Raw genomic sequence first — 24618 nt, 5'->3', positions numbered from 1 at the left:
TTTTCAATCGGGAGGGAGTCTCAGGCTCTGAGCTCCAGTTCCGGGCAAGTCTCTAGGGACCCAGACTCATTCGGAAGAAGCGGGACCGTCTGGCATCGGTTGGAACTCGAGGGCAGCTTTCTCTTGGAGGGGCTTGTAGTGATTACTGGGACATTGAAAAGCAGAGCCTCTGAGAGCAGGACTGAGAGCAGCCATAACTGCTAGCCCGCCCTGTTGATCCCGTGGGACCCACCCCGTCCAAGCCCTGCAGGGAGGCTTTTGCTGGATAACCTCAGGCAAAGGCTAGATTAGCACCTCCCTAGAGATCCAGGAGCCAGGAAACCCAGAGGTCAGAGTGGGACCATCCAGTTTACAACTCCATTGAACCATAAAGGACACACTCAGGGGGCAGACTCAGTGAGCACCAAAGCCCCATTGAAGCAAGTCTTGCCCCAGAGGGGTGTCTCCAGCACAGAAGTTCTCCCACTGCAGACACAGCTGATTCTCACAGCCAATTGGCCTGGAGGTCAATTCCTCCCAGTGTTACCTACAACAATCAAGGCTTACCTACAACAAGACTGTGCACAAAGACCACAAGGGGGTGCACCAAGAGTGTCAGGTAACTGGGGAGGCTGAACCACTGGGCCCTAGAGGACATTCAGCACAGAAAACCACTTTATCAACACAGGGAAGCATAAAAAATGCGGAGACAAAGAAAAAGGACACAAATGACAGAAATGGAGGAAAGCAAACTACTGGATGTAGAGTTCAAAACCACACTTTTAAGGTTTTTCAAGAATTTTCTAGAAACTGCCGATAAACTTAATGAGACCTACAAGAAATATAATGAGACCCTCGAGGTTGTGATAAAGGACCAACTAGAAATTAAGCATACACTGACTGAAATAAAGAATATTATACAGACTCCCAACAGCAGACTAGAGGATTGCAAGAATCAAGTCAAAGATTTGAAATACAAAGAAGCAAAAAACACCCAACCAGAAAAGCAAAATGAAAAAAGAACCCAAAAATATGAAGACAGTGTAAGGAGCCTCTGGGACAACTTCAAGCGTACCAACATCCGAATTATAGGGGTGCCAGAAGATGAGAGAGAGCAAGATATTGAAAACCTATTTGAAGAAATAATGACAGAAAAATTCCCCTATCTGGTGAAAGAAATAGACTTACAAGTCCAGGAAGCACAGAGAACCCCAAACAAAAGGAATCCAAAGAGGACCACACCAAGACACATCATAATTGAAATGCCAAGAGCAATAGACAAAGAGAGAATCTTAAAAGCAGCAAGAGAAAGAAAGTCATTCACCTTAGGGAGTACCCATACAACTGTCAGCTGATTTCTCAACAGAAACTATGCAGGCCAGAAGGGAGTGGCAAGAAATATTCAAAGTGATGAATAGCAAAAACCTACAACCAAGATTACTTTATCCAGCAAAGCTATCATTCAGAATTGAAGGTCAGATAAAGAGCTTCACAGATAAGGAAAAGCTAAAGGAGTTCATCACCACCAAACCAGGATTATATGAAATGCTGAAAGGTATCCTTTAAGAAGAGGAAGAAGAAAGGTAAAGATACAAATTATGAACAACAAATACACATCTATCAACAAGTGAATCTGAAAATCAAGTGAATAATCTGATGAACAGATGAACTGGTGATTATAATAGAATCAGGGGCATAGAAAGGGAGTTGACTGGCTATTCTTGGTGGGGGGGAGGGGTGAGGGGGATGCGGGAAGAGACTGGACAAAAATCGTGCACCTATGGATGAGGACAGTGGGTGGGGAGTGAGGGAGGAGGGTGGGGTGGGAACTGGGAGGAGGGGAGTTATGGGGGAAAAAAGAGGAACAAATGTAATAATCTGAACAATAAAGATTTAATTTAAAAAAAACACCAGTTCCTAGGACACCCCATTATTTTTATTTTTACTTTGTTTGCAAGGAAGCTGAATTTGAGAAGAGTTAAATTACTTGCTCAAATTCCTATGGCTAGGAAAGGGCAGAGTTGGGGTTGGAACTCAGGCTCATTTGGAAGCCAAAGCTCACTTGAGTAAGGGACATGCTAGCCTGGCTCCCCACAAACCCACGTGAACATGAACCCTGGCTCTCCACAGATAGCAGGGTGGACTTTCACAGGCAGGCAAACAATCATGCCGAAATGGCAGGTAAAAGGCTATACGGTGAGGGCCACCAACAGTCTAAGCAGAGTTTCTGGCACTTTTTTGCACATTGAAATCATCTGGGATTTTTAAAACTACTGAAGCTTGCGTCCCACTCTACCTATTAAATGGATCTGGGATAACATTCCAGGCATCCCAATTAAAAAAACAAAAACAAAAAGAAACCTATCCGAGTGATTCAATTTGCAGCAAAGTTTGGGAACCACTGGTTTAATCCATCCATTCTTAGTTTGGGGTGGGGGTGGGGGTCACACAGCTCTTTAATCCAATGAAGGCTATGGTCCCTCACTCTAGACTAGTGGTTCCCAATTTGATTTTTAAAGGGGGCAATTCAAGAATGAGTTATTAACAGTGGATTTTTTGCATTTCTTATGGTTCTAGGGGACCTCACATACAGTATAGAAATATACATTGTGACATAGTTATGCATTTCAGTTCTCTATTACACGTTTTGAAACTTTATTTGCTATTTTTCATATCATTTTATATTGTTTTTTGAAACAATTTTTTAGTGATTTCTTCCTCAGTACTTCAACCGTCCTTTCGTTCTTTTATTTTTCTCTTTCATAGATGCCATGTTCTTTGGAAGCCTGTTTATACCAAGTTAATGGCCTTTTAGGCTTCCTCCCAGTGAATAGTTCACTTTCTGAATAGTAAGAATTCTATGTGGGATCAGGATTTTAGAGATGCTTAGGTGGGGCATGGCCCCCCAAAAGTTGGGAGCCACTGCTCTACACACTTATTTAGATACAAAATCTGGCATAGAATTTCAGGGCTTTTACAGATCCTAAGGCGAATCTGGGAACCCCTTGGGGGATGGTGTTTCGTGGTCCCCAGTAAAAATCCCGATACAGGAGTATCCAACTCCAATGACGGTGACCCGCGCTCGGTCCCCTCCAGAATGGCACAGGCCCTTCTCCTTTCCAGAAGCCTCGGTCTCACCATCACCCAAGCCGAGTTCCCGCGCGGCCGCGGTGTGCGGCTGTGCACGCTGCTGTGCACGCGGGGGTGCACCCGCGAGCTCGCGTTTCCGTTACGGGAGCCGGGCGCCTCTGGCTGGGGCCGCGGCTGCAGATGCAAGCCCGGCGCCCCTCCCCCCAGTCCCCTCCCCCGGCAGCCCTCCCTCGCCCTCCTCCCTCCCACCCGCGGCAGCGCCGGCCTCCGCGTGCGCAGGGCAGCGCTCGGCGTGCGAGTCCTTCCTGCAGCCGCCGCGGAGCAGCCGAGCGCCGAGCCGCGGGCGCGCGTGGGGCGCCCTCCCAGCCGCGGGGCGACCATGAGCTGCGGCGGGGGAGCCGCGGAGAGCAGGTGAGCGCGGGCGCCGGGCGGGGGCGGGGCGGGGGGGGCGGTCGGAAGGGGAAAGTGCTGAGCGCGGGGTGGGGGCGGGGGCGGCTGGGCCCGATGTCGCCGCGTACCGAGGGGCTTTGCTCTTCTGCAGCGCCCCGACCCGGGCTCTGCCCCAGCCCTGCACCGGGCGGGGCGCGGGTGCCACCGCCGGCCGGCATCTCCGGTTTGGCCGCACGAACAAAGAGCCCTTCGACGGCGGCACCTGCCCGCGTGGGGTGCGGAGCGTGCGGAGGCGGGGCGCCCCGACCCCGACTGCGAGCCCCAGTCCGCGGCCCCGGCCCCGGCGGGTCGCGCAGGTGCCCGCGCGGAGGCGGCGGCGCGCGGTCGGGAGGCCCGGCGGGCCCGGCCCGGAGGCGGGGCCGACAGGCGGCGCTGCTGCCCGGCGCGGCTTTCCCTCCTGCTACCCAGCCGCGGGGTGGCGGGGCCGCAGGTGAGCGCGATTTGTTCACCGCCTGGCGGCGATGGGGGCCGGGGGTGGTGGGGGCGGGCAGAGGCGGGCGGGTGGCGCTGCGGAGCCTCCCTTGCAATCGGTGCTGGCCCCGCGCCCTTCCCGCCTCCCGGGCCACTCCCAGCCCCGGGGCGCAGCTTCTGTGTCCTCATGTGCCCCCAGCTCTCGGGCTTCAGGTCTCCCGCGTCCCTATGCCCTCCGTACCAGGAGGAGGACTTGGGGCTGCATGCGGGTGCAATATATATAATTTTTTTTTCCTGAACACTGTCAGCGCTTTGGCCACAGATTTTAAATAGTTTGAGGGGAAGGCAGGATTAGTTTCCTCAACGCCCCTCTTCGCCCAGCGCGGAGTCCCCACCCTTCCCGCCAGCCCCTCACCCCCATGTGGCACTAACACCCAGTCTTGCCACAGGCCTTCCTGCTTGAAGGATTTCTGCAATTGCTGTAAAAGTGCCTCTGTCCCCAGAGTCCCACAGACCTTGCAAAGCAGCTTTTTGCATGAGAATGTTTACTAGGAGCTGACGTGGGAAAGCTCTGAGTGTTGTGGGCTGTCCGGTCCTCCAGAGGTACCCACTTCCTCTGCAAAAGCAGGCTTTTACCCCTGGAAGTCGTGTCGCATCTAAAGACACGTGATGGGCGTTTTGTGAAATGTCTCCTTTCAGCAATCCTCCCACTGCAGGAAGTCCACCCAAAGCAGTGCAGAAACGCTCAGATTCAGAGCCTGCAGAGAATTTACCTTTGGGACAGTCACACACTGCAAAACAAAGTTTCTATAGGAACCACTACTAGAGGCAGAAGAGAATGCCAAGGTTTAAAGGCTCCACACTTCATTTTTTTTTTCCATCCATCGTTAAACATTTGGCCCAGCTTCTTTCAGGGTGGGGGCCGGTATTCTTTTGTGTGTGTGTGTGTCTTCCTATCTTTATAACACTGTTGCAGTCAGAAAGACAGCCTAGACAGAAAAGGTCCCCCCCCCTTTTTATTTTAAAGAATACTTTATTGATTTTTAGAGAGGAAGGGAGAGACAAAAAACAATGAATGTGAGGGCAACAATGATTGGCTGCCCCCTACGCCCCTCCCTTCCATACCTGGATGGAGCCAGCAATCTGGACACGTGCTCTTGACTGGAATCTAGCTGGCAACCTCCTGGTGCATGGGACAACGCCCAACCAACATAGTCACACTGGCCAAGGCTCCCCCCCCCCCCCCCCCCCCCGCCATCCCTTGTTGTTAGGAGAATGAATAAAACCACACTGGAACATGAACCGAGTCCACTTTGAACGTCAAACACTTCTGAGAGGTTTCACTCAATAGCAAGACTTGTGAATTATTGTTAAAGAGAACATCTCTAAAGTTTTCCCCAAGAAAACAATAGAGGAAGGGAATTGAAATATAGTATATGAAATTAGCACAGTTTTTTTTTACACAAACAGCTAACCAAGTGCTGCAGGCCGCTCAGAATTGCCAGCTCTCCTTAGTATTGCTCTTAAGATGTGGACACTTCTCACCCCTTTCCATCAAAACTTGTTAGTCCACCATCTCATCGTTTGGCCTCCTCAGGGAGGTTGTTGCTAAAGTGTCATTTTCCCATTTCACTGTGGCAACAAAGTCCATATAGTTCTGTGTCAGACAAGGGTGAGGTGCAGTCCTTAGGAAACTGAAAGCACCCTCCAGATGCTTGCTACTGTTGCTTGCTATTTTTGGCGGCTGCATAATATACCACTCTGAGCGCTTCGTCATGTAAGTTGTTATTACAGATTTCTTAAGTATTGAGAAATAGAGTCTCTACCTTGTATCTAGCTGCCTCCCATATTCTGTCACTTATTTGTCTAATGACACCTTTTTTTCAGTGCAAACTATATGCCAAACAATTTGTTGGATGCTGGGGATGCGGATTCCTTACACACACACTCACACTCACACTCACACTCATGCAGAGTTGCCCAGTAAAACCTTCAATCCAGTTGTATAGCAAACATTGGCTCAGGGAGGGAGTAGAGAAAGGATTGCTCCTACTGGGCTGAGTGGTGGAATCCCCCACCCCATGCTCTCCTTGCCCACCCTGGGCACTTAGGATTCCTTTCGATTCCTCCCTCCTCCTTGTCCCTCTCACTGCTGGCAATGTTCCTGCTGCTGCCCTCCTCTCTGCCAGCCTAGTCCCAGCCCTTTTCCTTCCCTTTGAAGTACATTATGCAGAGAATTCATTGACAGTTACCAGAAGGAAGAAGGGAATAAGCCCTAAAATTGTCCACCCCCTAATTCCTGCCCCCCCCTGCCCCCCCCCCCGGTCCTTTAGGGCACATTCTCAATGCATTCAGACATTTCACCTTGCTCCACTGCCACCCAGGGGCCCTCCCTGTTCAGAACCATGGCCAGCAAAGCTAAAGCCCTAGTTTTCCTTTCCCAAGATGCTGAAAACCCATCCTCTGTGTGTGTGTGTGTGTGTGTCTACAATCATTCAGAAAACACTTCTTAAGTGTACAACCTAATGAATTATCACAAAGTGAACACATTTATGTAATCACCCATGTCGAGAACTAGAACATGGCACCCTAGAAGCGCCCCTCATATTCCTTTTACTGTCATATCCTGCCTCCCCGAAGGAACCAGAGATGAGTTTTACTTGCTTGTAAACTTTATCAAAATAGAATTAATCACACAGTATATACTTTTGTGCCTGGCTTATTTTGTGCAATGTTATATGTGTGAGAGCGATACTCATGGTTGTGTGTAGTAGTTCTTTTGTGCTAATGGCTTACAATATTCTGTTTTATGAGTAGATCACATTTTACTTATCTAGTCTATTTTTTAAAAATGTATTTTTACTAGAGGCTTGGTGCACACACTGTTGGGATCCCTTGACCTGGCCTGCACCCTCTCGCAATCCGGGACCCCTCGGGGGATGTCGGAGGCCCCATACAGTTTCGACCTGATCCCCACAGGCCAGGCCCAGGGACCTCACCAGTGCATGAATCGTGCACTGGGTCTCTAGTATGCATATAAGATCTTTGGTTAATCTCTTCCTGCTCTCCTCCTTCTCTCTGAGAATCATCAGTCTGTTCTATGTTTCCATGCCCCCTGGTGGTCAGTGTGCATTATAGCTACCGGCCGAACGGTTGCTTAGGTTTTTTATATACATATATAGATTGATTTCAGAGAGGAAGGGAGAGGGGGCAAGAGATAGAAACATCATTGAGAGAGAATCATTGATTGGCTGCCTCCTGCACACCCCTTACTGGGGATCGAGCCTGCAACCAGGCATTGTGCCCTTGACTGGAATTGAACCTGGGACCCTTTAGTCCACAGGCCAATGCTCTATCCACTGAGCCAAACCAGCTAGGGCAGTGATGGCGAACCTATGACACGCGGGTCAGAGGTGACATGTGAACTCATTTTTTTGGTTGATTTTTCTTTGTTAAATGGCATTTAAATATATAAAATAAATATCAAAAATATAAGTCTCTGTTTTACTATGGTTGCAAATATCAAAAAATTTCTATATGTGACACGGCACCAGAGTTAAGTTAGGGTTTTTCAAAATGCTGACACGCCAAGCTCAAAAGGTTCGCCATCACTGAGCTAGGGTCATCTCTTCTGTTCTTGATGAGCATGGTAGTTATTTCCAGCTTTTGCCTTTTACAAATAACGATGTAATGAATCCTTTAGCCTTTTCATACCCAAAGAGCCACCAGTTGCACCTGATGTGACTGAAAAAAGGGAGGAAGAGGAGTAGGTGGAGGAGCCAGCCTGGAGAGCCAGCCCTGTGGAGTTCCCAGAGCTAAGGTCTTCAGAAGCATCGAAAGCTGTGCTCTCACTCAGGGACCCGGACATAGAAGGAAAAAAGCCATGGGATGGCTTCTGTCGTGGGCCAGTTGATTGGAAGTGGTCTTTGGGGTGTTTAGAAAAGAAACTGGGCAATCCTGGGAACCCAGCCTGGCCCGGGCAGTGTCCCCTAAGGGCGTCGTAGCTGGCAGCTCAAGGTGCCTACATCTCTCCTACCTGCCCCTCCTGCCCTCCACCTGCCCGGTCCCCCCCAGGGCCTGGTCCTAGAGGGCTTGGCCCTGAGGAAGTCCTGTCCTTGCCAGCGTGGAGGTGGCTCTGTGGGCTTCTGCCAATGGATTCTGAGGGATGGCTGTTTTCCTGAAGGACGCCTTAAAGCTACCAGCCTCCTTGGCAGGGTTTTCATCTGGTCTGCAGCTTCTTGAGCTGGGTAGACTGGCTGATGTGGCCTGGGAGAGAGGCTTTTCTTGAGGGAAGCGCTTGGGCCTTTTGGATTCCACCCGGCACTGTCTGACCCTGCAGATTGCCAGAGGCCGCCCAGGGCCAGGCGGTGCCCATGTGTGACGTGGGAGGCAGCAGGGTCTGGGACCCTGCACTGTGGACTTCCTCCTCCGCGCTCCAGTGTCAGCCCTTCCTGGAGCCTGCCCAGCAGACTCAGTGCTTGCCATCAGTTTGGTTACACAGGGAGGGTTTCTCCCCCTACCTCCCCCTCCTCATCTCCTGCCTCTCCCCCTGACCGCACTTGCTTTCCTCCTGTTCCTGGATCTTGATCAACTCCTTCCTGCCTCAGATTGAATCCCACCCTTGCCCCCCCCCCCCCCCCACGTTCTTCCTCTCTTGTCCCTTCCCACTGGTTCTCTGTGGCTCAGCTTAAAAGTCACTTCCCCTGCAGCCCTCCCCAATTCCTCAATCTTAGACAAGCTCTCTTGTCTGCTCTCAAAGCACTTCCTGTTTCAGATACAAGAAGAGCCTTCCCCATTGGGCTGACCTGACGGTTTCTCACAGGCACAGGCCCAGTTGCTTTGCTCACTGGTGCCTAGCACACAACCCAACATGTTTGCTAAAGGAGTGAATTGAGACGTCAGCCAGGAGGCGGTGAGAGACAGAGACAGGTTGTAAGGTTGTCTCTGCTTGTAACTTGCTATGTGATCTTGGGTATTTATTCTCTTGACCTCTCCTAGAGTCCCATCTCCCGCTCTGTAAAATCATTCGTTAGACTTGGAAGATCTCGTAGGTTCCTTTTGGCTTCACCTTTTCCTAACATTCGGAGGACCCTGTTTGGGGAATGGTTGCACCCTGAAAATGCAAGATGGCCTTAGCATCAGAGTTTCCCTGGCCTTGTAGCTAGATACATGCCTGTGTTCTTGATAAGAGCTTGGTTCTTCCCAGTGCATTGTACTACAACTTACATTTGGTTTTATTTTGCTTTTCCCATCCCATCTACATTTATTTTCGGATTTGTCCTCCATTTGTGTGCCTCTTGGGGGCAAGGTTCACGTGTCACGTGTTACTTTTATATCCTCCTCCGCCTAGAATAGGTAAATAGGCATCTGTTCATTTGAGTGGATGAAAGAGATTTGTATTTTAGAGAATGTTACTTTCGTTGACATTGTGTTCTGGGAAGCATAGCTACTTGGGGATTATGCAGATTAACTCTTAGTTTGTGACTAATATAAACTCTTTTCCCCTTTCTTTAAACTGTTTACTTCTTATGGCTTATTTCCTAGAAGGTGTATAGGGGCTAAGAGAAGCAAAACAGTGCTTGGTTTAATTCTGGGGAAAAGTTAGTTAAAGGAGGATTTGGGGCTCATTAGGGATTTAATTGTGCTTGAAAACTTTATACTAGCTACTATAATGTGGTTATAGTTGAGAATTACCTTCACAGGCGGTACGAGCCATAGGAAGAGAGACTGGGAAGTGTTTTGCTTTTATAAAACATACTGGTCAAAGCTTGGGCATTGTACTCAGATGGACCAGTGTTCTTGGATATGTTTCCCAAGAATTTGGGGGCTTTATTTCCTCATCTGTAAAATGGGGATAATAGAGGTTCACTGTTTGGCACTAAAAGGTGGTTATGATGAGCTAATCCAGGGGTGGGCAAGCTTTTTGACTCGAGGGCCACAATGGGTTCTTAAACTGGACCGGAGGGCCGGAACAAAAGCATGGATGGAGTGTTTGTGTGAACTAATATAAATTCAAAGTAAACATCATTACACAAAAGGGTATGGTCTTTTTTTTTTTTTTTAGTTTTATTCATTTCAAACGGGCTGGATCCGGCCCGAGGGCCGTAGTTTGCCCACGGCTGAGCTAATCGATACAAGCCAAGTCCTTGGCTTCGTTTCAGACACACAGTAAATGTTAAGTAAATATTAGCTATGATGACATTACATATTACTTTTACTTAAAGCATCGTTAAACATCTTTAACTGGAGAATCATTAGTTATTGAGCTAGATTTGAGCTAATGCTTCCTGACACCTAATACCAACCTGTCTAGGCTGCACAAAGGTAGGCCAGGGGCCACGATGGGGGAAAAGTTCCCGCACAGGTCAGAGTTTCGGAATTCTCCCTCCAGCTCCCAGCTTCACCAGCCAGGGTAGGTTTGGCCAACGGGTGTAACACCTCTGGGCTTGGTGTCCTCGCTGCCGGTGGGATGGCAGTGCTTCCCCTGCATTCCTAGCAGTTACTGGGAGGAGTTGGTGCACTCCTGGGGTTGAAAGCGCTAACATACTGTGCCTCTTTGAGGATTTGCTCTAGGTCTCATTTTGCTGCCACCATGACCTAATCCAACCACAAGTTTGTTGTTTTATTCATTTGCACCTATCCTATATAATCCCATATAATAAAAGGCTAATATGCAAATTGACTGAATGGCAGAACAACCGGTCGCTATGACATGCACTGACCACCATGGGGCAGACACTCAACGCAGGAGCTGCCCCCTGGTGGTCAGTATGCTCTCACAGGGGGAGCACCGCTCAGCCAGAAGCCGGGCTCACAGCTGGCGAGCACAGCTGTGGTGGTGGGAGCCTCTCCTGCCTCTGTGGTAGCACTAAGGATGTCCGACTGTCGGACATCCCCCGAGGGCTCCCGGACTGCTAGAGGGCACAGGCCAGGTTGAGGGACCACCCTCCCCCCTCCGAGTGCACAAATTTCATGCACCAGACCTCTAGTTTTAATATAATCCACATTTTTTCCCAACAAATATGCAATAAATACCCTCATTTTATATTACCCCCTTGAAGTCTTAAGCCTGTTCTTTACATCCTGTTGTAGCTCAGAGATTTTACTTTTCCAAGATGCAGGGTCCTCACCGTCTCCCCCTGCCCCCCTCACCTTCTAAGGGAAAGGTGTAATAAGGTGGGGCCTGGAAGCTGGTGGGCATGAAGTTATACCTAGTCATAATGATTGAGTCTTGATCAAAATTAAGGCGTTTTAAGTGCTATTAAGTAAATGTCCAAGTCCCCTTCCCTGCTGATCTCTAGTCCCTAAATCACGCTGTGAGCATTTGGAATGGGTGCTCTCTCTCTAGGGCTGCTATGGTTTCCTTATAACAGACCACACGGGAAAAGCAGAAAGGAAGAGATGTGGGGATCTAGCATTCATGGACCAGCAGGGGCCCCGTAGGGTCTGCTTCCTCCACCTGCTGTACAAGGCGGCAGGGGGGCTCCATGTGGATGGACTCCTCCTCCCGGATCCAAGCCTATCTCCCATCCTTCTTAACTGGAAGGTGTTTTGTGCAGAAATCTGGCCATCTGCCCCGCAACTTCACTAATCTTGTCTTGGACACCACTTGCTGTCGTCTGCTTCATGGAGGGAATAAAGGTTTTATACAGAGGTTTCTGGGTCTCAGCAGCAGGTCTAATATCTGAGCAGATGTGTACATGCCTGGAAATAGAGATAAGCAGCTGCAGAAAGGGGATTATGAAAGTGCCAGTTAAGAGAAAAATGCGCTGTTGTCATCGAGGACACAGGAGTGGGTCTTAAGCAGAAATATTTTGTAAAATAAGAATGGCTCACTTTCAACCCATGTTCTTATAATTATTTTAATATTGAAAGACATAGTGACTGCATTATAAAAGGTTTGAACTGAGAATAAAAAAGATGTAATGGTTGGCTTGCTCTTTTATGCATTTCATCAGAACCATATATTAGTCTTTTTTAGTTTCTTGAAGCCTTAACCAGTTTCGGTTCACCTCTACTCTTGATTTTTTGAGCAGTTTAGGATTAAAAAAACAAGAAGATTTAGGTTTGAAAATGAGAATACATGTATTTCCTAAGATCATGGAGCTGGGAATACTGTATGTATACCAGGAAAGCTCACCAGTGTAAAATCTTGAGTTAGGGAGGCTTCCAAAAATCTGTGGGTTCCCACTAACTTGGGCAAAGAAGGGAAGGAGTAAGCACTCGGTCTGCACCTTTTCATTTCTTCCTCAGTTTACTTTTCCTAAGCTGTGGAAGCAGTTGGGATTTTGAGGTGAGGTGGGGAGTGAGGGAAGACATGGTACCTGGCAAGTACATGGTCTTTGAAGTCATAATGGCCTAGGGTCAAGGGCATCCTTTTCTGATTTATCAGCTGTGTGACCTTGGGGAACTTAAGTAACCTCTCTGGGCTTTAGTATCTGCATTTGTAAAATAGCCTTCATAAGATTTTGGGGTTGATTAAATGAGAAAAAAAAATATTTTCAACACTCCTAAGTGCAGATAACACCATTATTGTTTTCTTCCTGCCTTCTCATTTACCCATCAAAGATTCCGATTCAGTGGATGAGAAAAACTATTTTTAGTGGGCATCAAATAGAGTGCGGATGGTTCTCAGACCACACCTGGAGAAGGGATATTCTTAAAGCACGAGTAGGACTTTGGGCATCAAGGGAGAGGCAGGGCTGTCACTTGCATGCACACACACAACTCCAGGGGGTACCCCAACATCATAGTACGTGTCCATGGAGCACCCAGAGTTGGGGTGCATGACCTGCAAGGCCGCAGGCAGTGGCCCTGCGGGGCTTCACAGAGAGGTGTGTGTGAGAGAGTGTGGGCTATTCAGGGTGTGCTTGGCACACTGAAGATCTTTCACTCGGAGGGAGCAGGCAGGTGGAGACGGGGCATGTGGAGGTCCTTCGTGCCATGCCAACGGACTTAGGGAGCGGTGAGGGGCCACAGACGGGTATAAGCAAAGCCAGGATTATAACATGCTGATGGTCACCTGAGGGATGAGCCAAGGGAGAGACTGCAGGCAGACATGATCATTAGGAGGAACTTATAATGAACAAACCAGGTGAGAGCCAATGAGAGAGGGAGGGAGAAAGAGGGCTTGAATGGAGGCCGAGACAGTGTATGTGGGAGGGGGGCAGATATGAGGAGACTCAGTTGACCCAGGTCCCAGGCACCTGGAACTCAGAGAAGAGGCCCGAGAAGGAGGTGAAGAATTGGGACCTGAAGCCTTGGTGTGAAGGTGAGCTCCGAGGCCGTGAGGAGCGGTAAGAGGAGGGTGCACAATGTGATTTTGGGTCACATCAGTCCCCAGGAGGCGGAGCCGACAGAGCCGGGAGATGAGAGAGGAGAGGCCCCTGAAACAGGGGAGGTGGGAGCAGACCAGGTGGGGGGTCTGGAAGCCATGGGAGGAGGCTGCTACCTGCTTCATCTAAAGAGAATGAGGTCACTAAGCCCACTGGGTCTGCCGGGCAGTGGTCATTGGTGGCTCCAACAAGAGCAGTTTCGCTCACACGGGAGAGAATGGAGAGTGGGAACGTGGAAACCCAGTTCTTTTGTGAATTGGCTGGAGAAGGGCAGAGAGGTTCAGGCAGTGGTGAGGATGGCACTGACACGCACTGACCATCAGGGGGCAGACGCTCAATGCAGGAGCTGCCCCCTGGTGGTCATTGCGCTCCCACAGGGGGAGCGCCACTCACCCAGAAGCTGGGCTCATTGCTGTCGGACATCCCTTGAGGGCTCCCAGACTGCTAGAGGGCACAGGCCACACTGAGGGACCCACCCCCCCTACGCTGAGTGCACGAATTTCATGCACCGGGCCTCTAGTTTTAATATAATTCACATGCAATAAATACCCTCATTTTATAATACCCCCTTGAAGTCTTAAGCCTGTTCTTGAAATCCTTCGAGATTTTACTGTTCCAATGTGCAGGGTCCTCACCCTCTCCCCCCTGGAGAGCAGGGGGACCGGGAGAGGAGGGGGACCCGGGAGAGGCTCTCAAAGGAGCCAGGTGAGGGCTAGAGGCCAGTGCAGGATGGGTAGTTAGGATTGGGTTACGGGAAACATGATCAAGAAGGCTGATGGCTGGGCATGGACATGGCAGTGCTGTGAACCTGGGAAGGTGTGCTGGCTCTGGGGGTGGACCAGGACAAGGGCACGCTGGGTAAGCCGCCTGTATTCGTGCGGTTTGGAGTCAGGCCATGGAGATTGAGAGGGGCAGGAAGAGGATTGAGCAGGGAGAGAGTTCTTTCGTCTGCAACATTTCTGGAGAAACATAATACAGTGGTCATTTTGAAGGTTTTCATAATGATTGTGTATAAAATTAGTATCAGTCTATAAAACTATTTCTCTTTTCTTGTTTTAGTGATGATCGTAGTGTCTCTTCAGAAGAAAAAGGTATGGTACCTCTAAGTCAGTGTTATTGAAAAACTGTATGAAACATTGGCAGTTTTAGAAAATGATTTCTTTATTGATTTTACTTACTGGCTGCAATTGCTGTGTTACGTTCATGCATTCACTGACTTATGGAAGTGTACTAAGATAATCATTAGGTTAGGATGATAGGATATGATTTTTCTTTAGAATTTTAAGATTATTTTTCAACTGATATTTAAAAGGGTGAAATGTAAAGAACTTGGGCCTTTGTAACTTTTCACAAGTTGATGGTAGGACGTAAATGCTCTTATTATAATACCCCACTCCTTTCAAACTCTGGGTCTAATGTTCTTTTTAACGTAAGTTTAAATTCAATAACGTAAGTATTGGATGCAACTGGGAAGAATTGCCATTCAAGTTTAAATTCAATGACGACGTAGTAACCACTGAATTCTATAAATTTTCCATACATAAAAACTAGGTGTTATCTGTAATACTTGAGTGTGATCATCAGTTTTATACAGTTAATGAAACAGCAACACGATTCTCTCCCCGATTCTGGGTCAAATCAGAACTCTCAAATTAAAGGACTAAACTAGGTCTGCTCCTGGGTTTGGTGGGACTGCTGAGGATCGAGTCCTCTCTCGACGTGTGCTGTGTTTTGAGAGTCTGTAAACCGTGTGCGGGCTGTAGTTCTTGCTTTGGCCTCTGGCCCACGCTGCATGGCTGAGAGCCATTCTGGAGGAGGGTCCCAAGGCCGCTAGAGGTGTTAGTCTGTGTCACTCAACCGCGGACCAACTTGGAAACTCCTTAGTCCATCCTTGGGCCCCTGTCTTACTTTTGCAAGGTCTGTTTCCGTCTGGTGGCTCATGTTTTTCAGTGCAGAGCAATCACCTGCCTAATAAAAGTATCACGATTACAATCTGATAAAGGTTTGTGCAGCGTTTGGCTGGAGTGTGCAGTGCATGGGGATGCCAGGCATCTGTCAAGACTGTGGTCAGACCTGGCGGCTCTCCTGCTTCCCAGCGCTGACATGTACCGCCCACCCGCATACACGCCACCCCCACTCCCTCCCCCACCCCAGCTTTGCGTTTGCCCATTTCTGCCTGCCTGAGGTGCCTCCTCCCTCCCCTCACATTTCCCCCCCAAGACTTGTGTCCGCTCACCCAGATTCATGAACTTCTGCTTTTTAACGTGATTGGTCTCAGTTTCTCTCTTGGACCAACAAAACACTGGCCTAATTTCGTATAGTATTGTGATTTCTTGCAGTGGTTTGTCCAATGCACAGCTACGCCTGCCCTCATGGCTGCGTTGGCCCATCAGCTGTTTTCTGGGGCATGGATTTTCTCCTCATTTTTGCCGAGTGCCCACCGCACAGTAGGCGCTAAGTCCATGTTTATAAAATTGAGGGGGACAGTAGTCTCGGTCCAAGCCCAAGGGGATTAGTTAACCCGTAGTTACTAGTAAGCCGCTGTGTTCACCGGCCCAGTGTGGACGCCTGTTTGGGGTACCGGGGGCATGAGAGGCTGCTAGGTCCCACTCTCTGGGGCAGCCTAATTGAGCGTGGCATAAATACAGGCATGGGCATGATAACTGAGGGGCAGCCCTTCCCCACACAGACATGTTCTGGCTTCATTTAACATTGGAGGTGACTTCTGCACCCCCTTCTCCTCCATCACCTGCCATTTCTCCTTTCCCGCACCCACTCACCCTGGCCTCCTCTCATCACTTCCCATCCGGATCTCTGCAGTGGCCTCCTAGGCTGAGGCTCGCGGGAGTCTGGTCCATCCTGAACATCAGTGTCCCCCAGTAGCCACCATCTCAGGGACCGCCAGGGCCAGTCTGAAGCTCTTCTGTCGTCTGTGCCTCCATGGCATTCCCTGTCGAACCATCAGGGATGCCCGCTCTTCCCAGTGGCATTCAAGGCCTTCTCCGGTCTGGTCTCCACATATCCTGCCAACTCCAGAGCCTTCGCGTCAACCCATTTGTGTCATTTCACCAATTCGTTGACAGTCCTTCTCCTGGGGACCGTCCTCTGCCTTTCAGTGACAAAATCTAAAACCAGGTGCTGTTTCTTTCTTTCTGGTGTCAAGTTACTTAATTGCCAGGAATGTTTTTAGGGAGCTGCTGAGCTGATCAGAGAAACAAATGCAGTTACTTTGGCACAAAACTCAGAGTTTACCATGGAACCAACCAAGTGTAAATCTCAAGTTTGTTGGCTTCCTGTTCTCTCTTTACTGGAAAAGGCTTAAGGTTTCTTGGACTATCTCTTTTTTCTCCTGAGACTATGACATCATTTGCATTAGTTTGACATGCAAGGTTGCTGTGGGTCTAAAGAGGTAATTCAGTTTGTAGTAGAGGGAGCTTCTACTATTATTGGCTTAGTGGCTTTTACAAAAAAGAACATAATCTTTTATTTTATGCTTGTATTTACACATTTCTTTCTTTCTCAAAATTTAGATTGCCCTAGTTCCAACCTAGACACGTCAAAGGACTCTAAATCAGGTAAAGGATCTGACTGATATTGGTAAATGCCCAAGTGAAATTTTTATACAATAACTAATTCATAGCAAGATAAATTACAGTTCATTTTTCTGATTCAATTCAAACAATCTGAGTGAAAGGTGGGGACTTCCATTTTTCAACTTGAAAGAGTTGAATAAATTTTAAACTTTTATGATTACCTGTTCTCATGAAATCAGTTACTTTAAAGTTTGGTGATAAAGCTGTACTTAGTGGAATTGAGAATTTACCTAATGAAGCATTTAGGTCATTTTAAGACTGGCCACTTTAACTTAATACAGGGTCCCGAGGGAGTCCAGCCAGGTGGTGGGCACTTGGCCAGGGTAGTCCTGGGAGGCTTCCTGGAGGAGGTGATAAATTGGGGTAACAGGGCAAATGTGGGGAAGAGTTGTCCTAGTTCAAGAGACAGTGCTGCTTTTAGAGACTGAAGGTCAGATGGCTGGAAAGGAGGCTGGGAGTGGGGAGTGGGGCCTGGGGCTTTAGTAGTCGGGGGTGGGTGGTGAAGAGAGATGGGGGTGGATGGTGGAGAGAAGCCCAGAGGCAAGTGGAGGGCACTCAGAGAGGCTGGAGGAGAGCCAGGACAGGCTCCACCGGAAGGTCATGTGGGCAAGAGGAAGTGGCTGGTGTCTTTCCCTGTGGATGCCATGGGCCTGGGGTTGAGCAGGCCTGTGGGTCATCGGGGAAAGGATCCCCAACTAGTTTTGGGAACAGAAGCCTGACTGCAGTGGGCGGAGGGGCTGAGTTGGGGGGTGAGGAAGTGACGGGGGCATTCTTGGGGCCCACTCCCGTAGTGTCAACAACATGGACTAAATTTGTCCTGTGCTTCCGTGAAATGGCACCCACACTCCAGAATTCTGCACCCTCCTCATTGAACGTGCGCCTGGGAACCTCCTAGACGTGCAAGTGCAGGGGCGAGATGGGCGCAGGAGGCAGGTCAAGGCCGGGCAGGACTCGGGTGACACCCATGTACAGCGACTGCAGCCAGCCTGTGAGCTGCGCTCATGTTTAAACGGCTAACGTTTATTTTATCCATTTCCAGAGAAGCCTAAGCCCCCTTCGTGGTGGACTTGGGAAGTGACTAGAAGGAGAAATCAGTTGAGTTTGGACTTGTTTTTTAACAGAATAGTTACAGTGCTTCCCACTTCTTACTTATATTTGTGCTTCTGACACGTGTTTTTATTAGGAGAGGACAGCAGCTCCGAGAGCAGTTCTGAAAGTGACTCCGGTAAGTGGGATGTGCATCTCTTTCTTTAATTCGGGCGAAGCACATGGCCCTTTATTTTTATTTTAAAGTCATACACGCGCCTCTCATTGCTTCAGGACAGCGGTTCTCAACCTGTGGGTCGCGACCCCTTTGGCGGTCGAACGACCCTTTCACAGGGGTCGCCTAAGACCATCCTGCATATCAGATATTTACATTACGATTCATAACAGTAGCAACGTTACAGTTATGAAGTAGCAACGAACATAATTTTATGGTTGGGTCACCACATGAGGAACTGTATTTCAAGGGCCAGAAGGTTGAGAACCACTGCTTTAGGACATATTAATTTCTAGCGTGGTGGTTTTGTACAGTACCAAAAAAGCACTTACATGGGAAATAATTCTAGTTGGCAAGCGAAGTAGCAAAACAGGATGAGCTGAAGAAGAAAGGCAGGAAATGGTTGCTATTGGTGAAAGGCAAACATTTTACCTATTCTCCCATGAGCCTGGGTTTTCTCTTAGCTGGCATCTGAAGCTGACTTAGGCTTTTTTTTTTTTTTTTTGTAGATAATGAGGAGCCAAAAACAAGTAAGTACATCCTTCCTCTGAATTTTCACGTTTGTTGTTGAAAGGAAGACAGAGAAGGTTATTAGCCCTCGGGGCTTTTAAGCGGCAAATGGTTTGTTCATGATCTTCTGTGCAAAACTGGGCTAGACATGAGGCACCGTCTAAGCATTTTGAACATGGGAGCTCGTGTTCTCTGCACGGGCACCGACGGGGGTTCTGCTCTCACGGTTTCCCCGGGGAGAGAAGAATCAGGCCGAACCCGATATGCAGTGTGGCCACAGCGGTGCCGGCTTCCTTCCTGGTGGTCTCTGCTCAGGAACGATCGCAGGGTAAACACGCTGCTGCCCAAAGCGCGGCGCCCCTTGTGGTCTGCAGTTCCTGGCTTGCTGTTCTGGCTCTTTGTGAGCAACTTGAGTCTGAAACCACTTTTCAGGACACAGATTCTAAATATAAAGTATGGTTTGCGTCTCCAGTTTGGTGAGTGACTAAGCTTGTATTGTCACTGATTTTATTGTACGAAGGGATTTTGTCCCCGTTCTGAGAATCTGATCTGCCCGTGACCACAGACACTATCCCAGGCAGTCGGAGGGCTTCTTCGTAGCCCTTAAAATAAATGAGGTCTCTTCACTCAGAAGTCCTTCTGCACTGAGTCTCATTCTCTCTGCAGTTTCCCAATGGGAATCTCCCAAGGCTAGCAGTTGTAAGCTCTTTGCAGTCATGTTGTGTGTTGATAGAAACCTGTAATTATCTCCCTATTACGCTCGTGGAGTAGCTGCCCATTCTGATATGCAAAAGGGAAAAATGTGAGCCAGCCCTCCGCCTCCCAGTCTTCTTTATACATCAATGGATTATTTAGTCAAAAGTCCGGCCTCCACCGATTGGCTTAGGGCAGGAATTAAAGTAGAAAGCTGCGTGTAGGGTCACATCTTCGTGGTCTCTGGCTGCTAACTGGGTAAATGGCCATGGGGACCCAGGGTCCAGAGGCAGGAGCTTTACAGTCCAGAAGTGAGGTCTGGGCCACGGCCGGCAACCCCGGCGGAAGGCATGTGGAGTCAGCGAAGCTCACGATAGGCTCAGAGTTGGGTGGCGGGCTGGGGTCAGTGCGGTCAGGCGGGGCAGGGCATGTGCGCGCAGGAGCGGCTGGCCCTGGCCCTGCTGGATTAGACACCGAAGTCTCTGGCAGTGAAGGTGCTCTAATGTCTTCTGTGGGCAGAGGGTGCTTGTCCCTAGAGCCCCAGGTTCATCCACGGGGCCCTGCCTTCCCCCAGGGTTACCCTTTTTTGTGAAAAGGCCTCTTGTTCTCCACACTGGGGGAGAGAGGGGGCAGACACCCTCCCACTCACCTCCATTCTCAAGTCAGATGTAGGAGGAGGTGGGCCCCCCTGGGATGCTTGCTCCTGTGTGGGCTGGCTGGCACCATGGCCCATCCATCTTCCTTGTGATTGGATGTATCCCTACTCCCAGGCTCTGCGATCGTCCTTGTGTATAGAGCGAAGAGAAGCTGTGGCTCATAGGCTGGGGAGAATTGCTCCAATTCCTCCACCTCGGCTGGGAAGACCTAGTCAAAGACAGGGTTTGCCTGCTGGTTAGGATTCTCTAAACTCTCTTCCTTTTTCTACTCCCAAGGCAAACAGCGAGACAGAAAAACATGGGATGTGGACGAAATACAATGTGATGTATGCATTACGTAGTTTAGAATTAATGATCCTCTAAAGGACTGGCTGAGGAAATCTGATTGGCGGGTGTGTGGTGCAGGACTGGGTCAGTAGTTCAGAGCCTTTTCATCTATCGTATTCTGAGTCCAGGATTTGAATACTCAGTCTCCTTTTGCCGTTCATTTTAGTGCTGTTTTTTGAAGTTGGTTCTCTCTTGCAACCCTGGTCCCTGGATGCTGACTGCTCTGAGAGTCCCAGAGATGAGGCAGCTTGTGTAGCTACGGATGGAGCTCTGTCCTGCGGGAGGGCCGCACCTCTGGGCACTGGTGATGGCACTGGGCCTTACACCCGTGTTGAGGAGTGCCCGTGCCACCCCAGGGTGACCCTCCCAAAGGCTGTTCAGACATTTACAATATAAAACCAGGCATCTGACCCCAAGTGACAAGGTTGTTGTCTACTTTAGAATTCTTTTTTTTTTTTTCTTAAATGTCTTTATTGATTTTAGAGAGAAAGGAAGGGAGAGGGATAGAGAGATAGAAACATCGATGAGAGGGAAACATAGATTGGCTGCCTCCTGCACGCACCCACTGGGGAGTGAGTTGCAACCTGGGCATGTGCCCGGGTTCATGGGTTGATGCTCAAACACTAAGCCATACTGACCAGTCTACTTTAGAATTCTTGAATTTTTTAATGATTCCTACCCATCACCATAGCGATATAATAGTTAACAGGTAACACGCATTGATGAATTGTTGAGTTCGAGGCACAACCCCTAACTATAATTAATTTTCCTAACTTTGTGGGGTGGTATTATTTTTGTCCCTATTTTACAGATGAGGAAAGTGAGGCACGGAGAGATTTAGTAACATGACAGCCCAAGCTCATGCAACCAGTGGCCAGTGTAGATAACAGGAAGATCCAGTACTATTCCCTTTCATAGTACACTGGAGGCCCAGTGCATGAAATTTGTGCACCGGGGGGGGGGGGCTCTCTCAGCCCGGATTGTGAGAGGGCACAGGCCAGGCTGAAGGACCCCCACTGGTGCACGATCGGGGTTGAGGAAGTGCGCGGGAGGTTGGCCGGCGGGGAGGGGCCGAGGGAGGGCTCTAGGGTGTATCCAGCCCGTCTCAGTCCCAATTGGCTGGAACCCAGCACCAAGCTAACCTATGGGTCAGAGCGTCTGCCCCCTGGTGGTCAGTGCATGTCATGGCACCTGGTTGACTGGTCGACTCTCTGCCCCCTGGTGGTCAGTGCACATCGTAGTGAGCGGTTGAGCAGCCTTAGCATTTCATTAGCATATTACGCTTTGATTGGTTGAATGGACGACCGGGCACTTAGCATATTAGGCTTTTATTATATAGGATTTTCGGTATTACGGAATTCTGGTCACGCAGGAAATAGGCATTGCACACTTACCAGGCCCTAGCGGTAACAGCTCTGAAGCTTACATTCTGGTGGGAGAGAGCCAGGAAGCAGACACACAGAACTGCAGGTGCCAGGTCCGGGGGTGTGGGGGTGGGGTGGGTGGTGCTGAAGGGAAATGAAGGGGGAAGAGTGAGTGCATCAGGCAGGCCCTGTTTCAGGGCGGCCAGTAGGACAAGGTGACCCTGAGCACACACCTCAAGGGTGTGAGAGAGTGAGCAACAAGAGTGTTTGTGGGAGGAGATAGGAAGTGCAAAGGCCCTGAGTCAGGCTTGTGCTTTGGGGTGGAGAAATGGCAGGGGGTGGGGTGGTGGTGGTGGTGATTGCGATTGGAGGGCAGTCAGTGCCCAGAGGTGGGCACCTGGGTCCTGTTGTGTCTGGAACCACATAGAAGGAGCCCGCGTGCTAAGTCAGAGAGCCTTACAAACTGCCTCAACTCAGATTCCAGTTTATGCCTGAAATCAGTTGTTAACCCCTTCCTCCCAAGCTAATCCCTCCCTAACTCTAACAGCCTAGAGGGCTGGTGCCAGCCAAGCCTTATCTGGGGAACAAGGACTCCTGCTTAGTTCCTGGCTCTGGTCAGCCTTCAGGAGGGGCCACAGTGCTCTGGTTGAGAAGCTGGCCTGGGGGAGGGGGAGGGAAAGAGGAGATTGTTCTAGAGCACCTGTGCCCTGAGCCCTTCTTGTCTCCACAGATGGGGAACTGGGAGAGGTTTCCGCCGAGGGCGCTTCCGCTCAGGGTAAGAGCCAGGCAGCGTGCTGCCCTCTAGTTTGTCTGATTCACCCTGCCGTCTCCATGCAGTGCTGTCAGGAGGATGTGAGGATCAGGTTGAGGGATGCTGAGAGCAGTGGCTGCTGTATAAAAACGTCAGATAAAGAATTATGTGCCCAAACGGGGTGCGTTGAAACTTGTCACATTCAAACTTATTTTCATGCATTACCAGGGCTGGGGAACGTCCAGCCTGCAGGCCATCGAAGGCCCACGACATCATTTGGTCTGGCCCTGCCAAGGCATTAGGGATGAGTTCATCAAATGCTTGACCAAAAATGGCAGGCTACTTTTTAAGTTGATAATTTTGTTTGACCCACAAGTGATATAAAGATCCAAAGGGCCCTTGTCAGAAGCAAAGGTTCCCACCCCTGCATTAGACCTGCAGTGGGATTCTCAAATATGGTGACATTTCATGTGTCATGGAGTCAACACACAGAGACCGTTAATATGTGTTTAAAGTTCCTGTTGGTTGTGAAGCTGAAGGGGGGTGTTTAGTAGGAGATTTACCCCGTGATTGACTTGTGCCAATACATGTGTGACATCTTTTACAGCTGAAGAATGGGGAGACAAAGAATCACCCACAAATCATTTTAATTCAGGTATGAACTGAAGTTTGCCAACACATTATTTTAAATATCATTATTGCTGAGGGGCATATATACCTTTGAATTTTATAATTGAGCTTATTACACATATTTATTTAATGTCTCTATTATTTAGAATGTGTTAAAATTGAACCTCACTGTCAACACTGTAATGCTGAAAATGTAAGTATCTTTTAATTATAAAATATGACTCTCTGATTTGTTTTATTTAAGGAGACACTTAATTATATATTATTTATATATTACATATTATTTTTCTCCAGAAACACAATGAACAAGTGACCCCCAGACTCCTTTCCAGGGGACAGTTTTTGTAAGTAATTGTGAATACAGGAGACTTAGTATGATCAGTAATTTAATTTTCTGCATAAACATAACGCCAATTAGGGGAGACACAAAATAGCATAACTAATGTCACACATTTTATGTAATTACCTGGATTGTTGTCTCTGATAATGATGCTTCTTCACAATGCACAGTTTCCTTAATGCTTTTGAGTGAAATTAAAAACGTAAGTAACTGTAAGAAGTCCTCTCCTAACCAAACATTAAGACTCAGCAGGTGTTCTTATCTGTCCATTGCAGGCTGAAGGTGGACACAGAGGGAGTGTATGAGTGCACGGAAACTGGTCTGATCTTTGAGGTTAACAGAAAAGTTGACATCAAGTATTGCGTTTTGTCCTGGAGCAAATACGCAGACCTGGTTGTCAAGCCCTGGGCTGTTGGGGGACCCATGTTTGATGTCAAATGTGACCCAGCCTGTCTTACCTCCATTCAGTTTCCACATTCCCTCTGCTTGGGGCGTAAGTACTTGTTTGCTGAAATGTTAACGATGGTGTGTGTGTGTGCATGTGTGCAACCCCTGTCACACCTGGACCACTCCTGCACCTTCATGTTTTCACAGACCATGATGCCAATATGACATTCAGAGTCTTCCATGTTAAAAACTCCAAGGCCTCGTTAGAATGTGCTGTGGACCATTCTGCGACCCACGTCAAGTGGCACGTGAGCTCTCTTTCTCCTGTGGGACCTGTCATTCAAAGCGAAGAGACATTATACCACCACGGGGCTGTGATTCTGTACAAAGTCATCGACCAGAATCCCTCCTTATCTTTTCGGGTGTACGTAGCAACCAATAACGAGTCCTTCATCAAGGTAAAGCCAATAAACATGAATAATAAATGTTCGGTTCTTCGTGTTCGAACATGACACCGCGTGAGGGTGTGGGTCCTGTCCCTGTTAAGTGCCCCCGTTTGGGTCTAATTTGGCCCTTAACCTACAGAGGCTATATTGTCAGCGCCGGGGTGGGCCCTGAGTCCTCAGATCCACGGAGTACGGTTGTCTGTACACGCAAAGAGCATCACGAAGACAACAGATGGGGAAGTAGCTCTTCAGGGGCGGGGTTGGCCCAGGCAAGCAGGCCTGGCCTTGGAGAGGGCTGCCTGATGGACAGCCGAGGCCGGCTGCTCTCTCCAGCAATGCTGCTTAAAACGTCGTCTGGGAACCAGGGGACCAGGACCCTCGGCATCAGCTGGGAG

The 24618-nt window shown here is 49.0% G+C and overlaps 1 protein-coding gene across 1 annotated transcript in view; it reads left to right on the top strand.

Moving 5' to 3' along the window:
* Positions 1–3288: 3288 nt before the first annotated feature.
* LOC132230061 (NACHT, LRR and PYD domains-containing protein 1a-like) overlaps positions 3289–24618 on the top strand; it is a 43476-nt gene continuing 22146 nt past the window's right edge. The window contains exons 1-11 of the mRNA XM_059686910.1: positions 3289–3480; positions 14325–14356; positions 16796–16840; positions 18042–18083; positions 18629–18649; positions 22400–22444; positions 23028–23075; positions 23197–23243; positions 23345–23394; positions 23666–23883; positions 23985–24235. Coding sequence (XP_059542893.1) covers positions 3449–3480; positions 14325–14356; positions 16796–16840; positions 18042–18083; positions 18629–18649; positions 22400–22444; positions 23028–23075; positions 23197–23243; positions 23345–23394; positions 23666–23883; positions 23985–24235 — 831 coding nt within the window. The 5' untranslated portion in view covers positions 3289–3448. The remainder of the gene's footprint in view (positions 3481–14324; positions 14357–16795; positions 16841–18041; positions 18084–18628; positions 18650–22399; positions 22445–23027; positions 23076–23196; positions 23244–23344; positions 23395–23665; positions 23884–23984; positions 24236–24618) is intronic.

The sequence above is a fragment of the Myotis daubentonii genome, chromosome 3 (genome assembly GCF_963259705.1).
Source record: "Myotis daubentonii chromosome 3, mMyoDau2.1, whole genome shotgun sequence".
Lineage (NCBI taxonomy): Eukaryota > Metazoa > Chordata > Mammalia > Chiroptera > Vespertilionidae > Myotis > Myotis daubentonii.
Note: the sequence above shows the minus strand (reverse complement) of the source record. Positions and strands in the feature narration are given on the sequence as shown.